At 42.9% G+C, this 7,852-nt stretch overlaps 1 protein-coding gene across 3 annotated transcripts; it reads left to right on the top strand.

Moving 5' to 3' along the window:
* The first annotated feature begins 4,240 nt into the window (after nucleotides 1-4,240).
* hsd17b10 (hydroxysteroid (17-beta) dehydrogenase 10) lies at nucleotides 4,241-7,571 on the top strand. 3 transcript variants are annotated; one of them, XM_088409100.1, is made up of 6 exons: nucleotides 4,241-4,377; nucleotides 5,069-5,233; nucleotides 5,566-5,730; nucleotides 5,961-6,089; nucleotides 6,285-6,393; nucleotides 7,248-7,571. In XM_088409100.1, exons 1-6 carry the CDS (start codon nucleotides 4,354-4,356, stop codon nucleotides 7,436-7,438), a joined length of 783 nt encoding a protein of 260 aa, XP_088265226.1. In that variant the 5' UTR covers nucleotides 4,241-4,353; the 3' UTR covers nucleotides 7,439-7,571. The 3 variants fall into 3 exon arrangements, with proteins under 3 accessions (XP_088265226.1, XP_088265224.1, XP_088265227.1); XM_088409098.1 differs by lacking the exon at nucleotides 4,241-4,377 and adding an exon at nucleotides 4,391-4,546; XM_088409101.1 differs by lacking the exon at nucleotides 4,241-4,377 and adding an exon at nucleotides 4,608-4,881.
* Nucleotides 7,572-7,852: the final 281 nt, after the last annotated feature.

Here is a 7,852-nt window from a genome sequence, read left to right as displayed (position 1 = left end):
GCGCTCTCCACTGCCACGCCCCCTTCAGCAGCCCTCCAAACGTCATACGAATGCCCCTAAGGTGCTCCTCTTGATCAATGTGGACGTTTGCGGCCACGTTGTTCAAACATGCCTTCGGTAGATATGTCAGTACCCAGGCCCACCTGCCCAAGATACCTGTGCGTGCAGCAAAACAAGGGTTCAAATATATCCATGATATTATTCTTCAAGAGATATTATCATCATCATCATCATTATTGCTGTTATAATTATGGTTGGTATCATTTGTCATCATTGTTAGCATTATGGAAGCACCAGACTGTTTGTGGAAAGATGAGAGCGGAGGGAAGAAAGTCAGTGACATTTTTTTTTGTCTGGGTGTTGGTGGTCTGATCTCACAGATGGAGGGGAGGAGGAATGGTTCAGAAAGAGACAACCATGGCAGTCATGTTTGTACTGGTTGGGAAATGACTTACAGTGCTGAAATAAAATTTATTCTTTTAGTAAAAAAAAAAGTTTCCAGTTTGTTTGTTTTGTTTTTTTAAGCGGGGGCAATAGCATGTATGTATTTTACTTAAAGAGACAATGTAAGATTTAGACATTTTCATTCTGGACAGCAGGCGGTGCTGCATTTACCATTGTCCATAGCTATAACAAACATGGCAGTCTCTGGAGGAGTGCCACCCCCCATGTAATATAACGTAATGATAACTAGACCAACGAATATATTTAAAACATACTGTTGGTCATGAACAACACATTTATTTGCATTTTTTTTTTAATTTAATTTATTCCTTTTTAATGAAAAACATCCTAAATCTTACATGTTGTCCCTTTAAGCCTAGAGCAGTGCTGCTTAATCCTATGATCTTTACATCAAAGGCATTAAAAGAAGGTATGAGGAAATTGAAAATTCACGCACTACCAAATGTACCGCGAAAATGATGTGAAAGAAACTGGCCCAAAAAGATTACAATTCTGCACAAGGGGTTTGAGTATGTAAGTCATTGATAATTGAAAGACTGGAGTTGATACATTTAAAAATTTGCAGATGATGCAAAAGTACTTCTGTATTTGAGTAGAATATATCCGGTAATTTGCATTCCGGCCCACATTAAACACTGGCGATGAAACCTCCCCCCTGAGGCGTCTGTTTTAAATGGTGGCAAGTTTATTATGTATGAAATATTTGTACTCGACTATCTGTAACCACTAATGCGTGGGAAGGGAAGTAAAAAGCAAATTACCCTTTGACGCTATATATTTTGAAGTAAGTAATATGTGCAGTTAATAGTCGACTTTTGAATATTGTTAACACGTGTTTTTAAATCTGATACTAGCGTCAGGTCTCGCGAGAATTGTCAGTCTGCCTGCAGCAAAAAGAAAGATGGCGAGCGACGGTGAACGTCGGAGTTGTGAGGAGAGCAAAGTGTCCTTCCGTTTTTCTTTCTTTTTTTCCTGTCAGCTTGAAGAGGCGAGGCGGGGCAAGTAAAGGTCTTTTCCCACGTAGAGACAGCCGCGGTTCGGCTTAGTTCGGTGTCGGGCTGACAAAATAAACGAGCGCCGGCTGCTGTTAGCCGTCAGCTCGCCGCTCAGCACTCGCACGTTAGCCGACCGACTTGCGAGGCCGTTTTGCGGCGCTTCTGTTCCAAAACTCATCGACCGTCTGGTCGTGGCCTGGAATTGAAAAGTTGCTTCCCAATCTTGCTGACGTCTTTGTCAGCCCCCTTTCCTCAAACTGGCCAACTCGCTGCAAGGCTCGGATGGTGATCGGGTTGGCGTCTTCTCGCGACGAGGATTCAAGTGGCAACATGTCATTTTGGCATCTTAGGCACATTCATCTCTGGGCGGTGAGAATTACAAGAACCTATCTATGTCAAAAATAAAAATAATATTGGGAAGGGGGGCAATTTACAAAATGTCATGTCTCTGTCATGCAGATCTTGACCGGTCTCTATAGAAAATCGAATCTGGCCAGTCCAAGGCCAAGAGGGTTATGGTTAGCAAGACCAAGCCCTTCAAAATGTGCTGAAAACCTTCTAAACCATAGATAAGATATGAAAATTGCTCGATAGGACACGCCCCTTTTGAGCTTTGTGCCTGCAGTGGAGCTATGCTAGGAGGGGCAAAGTTGTAAGCATGTTTCACGTGTTGAAGGGTACTAATCTAAAAACCTAAAATACCAGTCGTCAAATTGTGCTGCATACTCTACTGTAGTGCAAATAAGGATTAACACCTACCAAGTAAAATAAAAGGCCTTAAAAAAGTAGTTCTTTAACCCTGGGTATTTTGACCAATCCTTTGATTTTTACATCAAAACATTTAAAATCAAAGGGAAAACATTGAGAGAACTCAATAGGGAGCTGAAATTTCTCCCTTGTCACAGTTCAACATGGCACAACCACTTCATTATCACACTACCAGGAGTGTGCCATCCCTTTGCTAAAAGAAAAAAAAATCAGTAAGAATGTTGTGGATGATATTTTTGATTAATTTCATGTTTTTCTTCCCCAAACTTGTCAGATGCCAGTTTGCCACTGGAGGCTGCAAGAGGACCTATCTAATGAGACATCAGTTGTCCATGGCAGTGGGGCTGTGCGTGGGATGAGGTAGTAGTTTGTATAGTTTTAGGATCACACCAGATCTGGGAGATGACTATACAGCCTACTGTCTTCCTCACGGCAACCAAAGCATCCCGTTGATGTGATGATAGGCCTCCCACAAATCTGGCACGTTGCCATGGCAACGTCGGCCCTGGCGGCGGCTGGCCGTTTGTTCATCCGTGATGCAGTCGACGACGTTTGGGTGGCATTTGTAGCTGCTTTGTCGTGTGGCCGGAAATTGTGTCGTCATGGGATATGGCGTCCACAGTTGTAGAGATGCACGCTCCATATTTTTTCCCCTTCAGCGGCATATTTGAAATGTGCAAATCTCGTAATCTCAATAAACCAAATGTTTAGTCTTAATTATACTGTTTTGAAGAATCTCAGAGGACGGCCATTTTGCTACTTGCAATGGACTGAGTGACATCACAGTTGCTCACGGAATAAATGGTCACACTCAAAGGTTAACCTCAATCCATAGCAAATAGTGGAGCCTGAATGGCATAATGCGATATCAGGAGGGTCACATATGACTTGCTTTTGAGGTGTAATTACACATCTGCAGCACCAGGTGGTGCAGTGATTGCTGTCATTGTCAAAATATGCGCGAGTTACGGTCATAACTTAAGAACCAGTGTTTGGCAAGTTATTTAAAAACGAATGCATTATTTAATACTTATTACTGTAATTTCAAAGTAATTAGTTGCCTTCCAATATTTCTGTTTTTGAAAAGTAATACATTACACTACGATTGCATTACTTTTGTATTACTCTCACCACCATAACTGGAAATAAGAATTTGCCATTCTAAATGAAGCTCATTACACATAACTTCACTGCATAGTGATGCTTTGGTTATACTGCAGTCAGAAACAGTTAATGCATTTCACAATTTCAATGTTAATATTCAAATTCAAGATCAGATGACGAGGTGGAAACATGTTTCAAAAATTAGATGGTTTCAGTGGGGCTTCTTGATACACATTGACCAGAACTATATATAGACTATTATTAATTGCAATTGTGCAGTGAAAAATAGCGTTAGCTTTTGAGCGTGTGTTATCGCTAACCTTACGTCACTGTGGCCCCGGTTATTTAAATTGTTTTTTTTTTTTGGTTAATGTTAATAGATATACAGTTTTATGCATACATTTTAATAGATTCTATTATTTATAGTCACCACGGCAGAGTGGGTGGGTGCACCAAATGTTTTTCACTCCTGAGGGGCTCTGCAAAAAAAAAAAGTGGAATTGTACAATGATGTATGTACGTACATGGCTGAAATGTATTTGGTGTTTATCGAAGGCTTGTCAAATATTGGTGACTAGTGAAACCCAGACGTGATTGAGTTGGGTCTGAAGAGTGAAATTCTGGTGTCTAAATAAATAATATGACAATAAAAATGTGAGATTGGTGAGTATTTTTAGTTTTACAACACGTAAATCAAACTTCAAAATATGCCAAGAAAATTACAAATTTGGGGATCCTTTTTTAAAAAAGTATAGTGTTTTCATTTGTTGCGTGTTTTTTTCCATTTAAAATGTATTTCTTTTGTTTGCGATTTTTAAAACTTCAAATCCATTTGTTTTTACATTTAAAAAAAATCCAAATCTCTGCATTGTATCCTTTGCCGTTGTAGTTCAACCCCCACAATTCCAGAGGCATTGTTTTCGGTGAAAAAAAAAAAAAAAAAACGACAGTGTAGTCTACGTGTAGTGACGCATCTGTCGAGGACGCGATCTCTGCCGCTCGTGACGTCACGTAATCCAACATGGCGACCATCCGGTGTGTCAAGGTGAGCAAAGGAAAGAAAAAGGGGAAGCAAGCTTTGTATCAAAGTTGGCTGTGTGTCAAATGCTAACCGTTTTCGAGTTTTGAGTCTTACTTATGCTACCTTATCACTATTGCGGTTTGCGAACCTCATGTTGGCACAAGCTCTCAGCATTCAACCCAAACTGCTGCAGGTGCCAACAAACACGCGAGCGAGTTTCGTCACTTCACACCGCGGACAACTTGAGTTGCCGGGTTACGGCGAGACAAAAAGTTATGGCGTCATCGATGCCGCTTGAGATAACGCCCCAAGTTTACATTCCGCCTTCTAACTCGTGATCAATTTCATGTCGAAGCTTGATTAAACCAACGTCAAAACGTGCTAAATTTGACTTTTCGTGTTCGGCTGTTCAGGTCACGGACTCCTTTTTATAGATATCGTCGGCCACGGTAGCATCAATTCATCCGTCCATTCATTTTCTTTAGCCGCTCAACCGCAATAGGATCGCTGGCATGCTGGTGCCATATGGTAAATGGAGTGGACAGAGATGGATTTTTTTGTACACATAACCCCATAAAGCAATCTAGCAGAATTGGTTCTGTTCTAAATGATGATCCAAAACTTTTTTTGTGTACCGGGTGTGCGAGCAACTGCCTCCATCTGCAAAGACTTGTTCCATCGCCTTTGACTTTTTGATGTGTGATGGCGTTTTCAGGGTATGGTGGGCCTGGTGACAGGCGGTGCGTCGGGGCTGGGCCGGGCCACTGTGGAGCGTCTGGTGCAGAGCGGAGCGGCCGCCATCATCGTGGACCTGCCATCCTCTGACGGAGCCGCGCTAGCCTCCGCGCTGGGAGACCGATGTGCCTTTGCTCCAGCTGATGCAAGTACACACACATTTGTGGGGACATACATTGAGATAACCTAGCCCCTAAGCCTTAACCATCAGAAATGATTACCTAACCCATACCCAAATCTTAACCCAATTCAAACCTATACTCGAAAACCAAGTCTTGACCCTCAAAAAGAGGTCTGAACAAGTGACGACGGTTCTCACAAGTACAGCTATACAGGAACACATATATACACACAAGTGGGCCAGATGGAAGCCTTTTCTGCTTTGATAACAAGTCCTTGTTGATCCCCTTTCATTTCCATTTAAAGTTTCAGCAAGATGTTTTCTAGCGAGTTTGCATGCATGGCGTCGTTTGGCAGGTGACATCAGAGGCAGAAGTGCGCTCCGCGGTGGACCTGGCTCGAGACAAGTTTGGCAAACTGGACCTGGCCGTCAACTGCGCCGGCATCGCCGTGGCCGTCAAGACGTACAACTTCAAGAAGGACCTCCCTCACAGCCTGGATGATTTCCAGCGCGTCATTAATGTAAGTGCCTTGCACTTCTTTCAGAAATAAAATACTGAAATTTCTCCTTCCTCAATCAAAACAAGACAAATGGCATCAAAAATGTTGCTTTATTTTGGGGACATTGGCTTCTTTCTTCAAATGCCTCATATCCTCTAGCGTCAACTTGTATTAATGTAATATTCCCTTATACCTGAGATAGGACTGAAAAATGACGAGCAAGTTCCTGATGGACCCTCTTTGTGATGCAGGTGAACATCGCAGGAACCTTCAACGTGATCCGCCTGGCCGCCGGAGCCATGGGCAAAAATGAGCCCGATGCAGATGGCCACAGGGGCTGCATTGTCAACACCGCCAGTGTGGCCGCCTTTGATGGGCAGGTGAGCTCCTTTTCAGCCACGTTGAGAGCGAAGAGCGAAAATGAGTCAATTTAGATCATGAATGAACAGTGTATGATGACGTATGGGAAATAGAGGGGCTGTTTGCATGGGAGAAAAGCATTTTTGGGAGGGTGAAAAAAAACATACACACACACTCCCGGCCGCCTGAGTGGGGCTGTATTTCCATGCGTGCAGGTGGGCCAAGCGGCATATTCGGCATCCAAAGGCGGCATCGTCGGAATGACCCTCCCCATCGCAAGGGATCTGGCCCCCATGGGCATCAGAGTGGTCACCATAGCGCCGGGTAAGTACACAAACATCTCAGTCATTTGTCTTAGAATACAAATGCTGATTAAAGAAACGTCAGCCCTCCATCCTTTACCTCTTTCTTCCAACGGTGCTTCCGTTTAAGGCACCAAAAGCCAATGAGTAGTTTAGTAGGGAGGGAACAAAACACAAATTTCTATTTTAAATTTTTATTTTATTCAGACAATCAACTTTATTTTAATCAAGTATAAAGTGAGATCTTAGACTTCTTTCACTCTGGGTAATGGTCAATGAAACAAAGTGATGACCTCTGAAAACATTTCCGTCAGCATAGTTTGTTGAAAAGTGATCAGTATGAACGGCACCGGATGTCAGCATCAAAACAAGTAAGTTGCATCTATTCAGCTGCCTCTGAAAAGTAATCTGACCACTTTTGGGGGCACTCGAACACCGCTAGCTTGCAGCAAAGACGCTGCGATAAACACTGGTGGCCCGCAATACATAGTCACACACCAAGTCTTCTTTTTAAGCACCCTGATTCGGCGATTGAACATGATTCCAGGATTATGTAGAGCGACTCTTGGAGCAACAGTCTCAGAGTCAAGTTAGTTATTGCTGCAACACACTTTGAGAAATATAAATTAAAAACATTCAAAGGCATTTGTGTCGTTATAATATTAGTGTATTAAGGATTCAGAAAGACCAATGGCGATCAAAAAAGCAGGCCTGGATGTTAAGTTAAGTGATAAAGCCTTTACATATGAAAGACCAAACAACAGCGAGAGCCATATATTGCCACCACTTCAGTGGCCCATAGCCTCGAGACTCAACCGATCCAATCAATCAGTGCAGACCTTTGAGCATAACAGCTGACTTTATTGCATCACTCAGGTCTCTTCTCCACTCCCCTGTTGGCCGGGCTTCCGGAGAAGGTACGCTCCTTTCTGGCTCGCCAAGTGCCCTTCCCTTCGCGACTTGGTGATCCGGCCGAGTTCGCCCACCTGGTGACGGCGCTGGCAGAGAACCCGATGATTAACGGCGAGGTCATCAGGCTGGATGGAGCCATTCGCATGCAGCCATAAGCTCCCCGCCCCCCTCTCATGGACATTCTTATCACATCCCAATGAGACCATATGTGGACAAAGTTTTCAGTACATTGTAGTACTGGTGAGCTGTTTGGTCAACCACTTTTAAAATAAAACTATCATCACTATATGTTTGGGCTTGAGGTTTGCAAGCGTTTTCCAATTGTATTTAGCTTCCAAAACAATATTTTTCATAATGGCACTACTTAAGAGTCAGCAATGGAAAAGATTATGTGGCTGAATGTCTCTCAAATTCAATGTCAAAGGTTTCGTCTACATCCATGTCCTTGATTGAGGCGTCAGGAACGATTGGTGAGGAATACTAAAAGGCAAAAAATTATTGCATTTAAAAATTCTGTATCTTGCCATAACCATTAGGAGATTTTCTCCCCCCGTTTCTCCATGAAATGA

This window comes from Hippichthys cyanospilos, chromosome 2 (genome assembly GCF_059441005.1).
Source record: "Hippichthys cyanospilos isolate Australia breed blue-spotted pipefish chromosome 2, RoL_Hcya_1.0, whole genome shotgun sequence".
Taxonomy (NCBI): Eukaryota; Metazoa; Chordata; class Actinopteri; order Syngnathiformes; family Syngnathidae; genus Hippichthys; species Hippichthys cyanospilos.
Note: the sequence above shows the minus strand (reverse complement) of the source record. Positions and strands in the feature narration are given on the sequence as shown.

Excerpts from the sequence above, each read along its gene's own strand:
- hsd17b10 (XM_088409098.1), top strand. The coding sequence starts at position 4,505 with ATGTTGGCACAAGCTCTCAGCATTCAACCCAAACTGCTGCAG. Across the intron at positions 5,234-5,565 it reads GTGCCTTTGCTCCAGCTGAT|GTGACATCAGAGGCAGAAGT; the intron begins GCAAGTACACAC and ends GTCGTTTGGCAG. Across the intron at positions 6,090-6,284 it reads TGGCCGCCTTTGATGGGCAG|GTGGGCCAAGCGGCATATTC; the intron begins GTGAGCTCCTTT and ends CCATGCGTGCAG.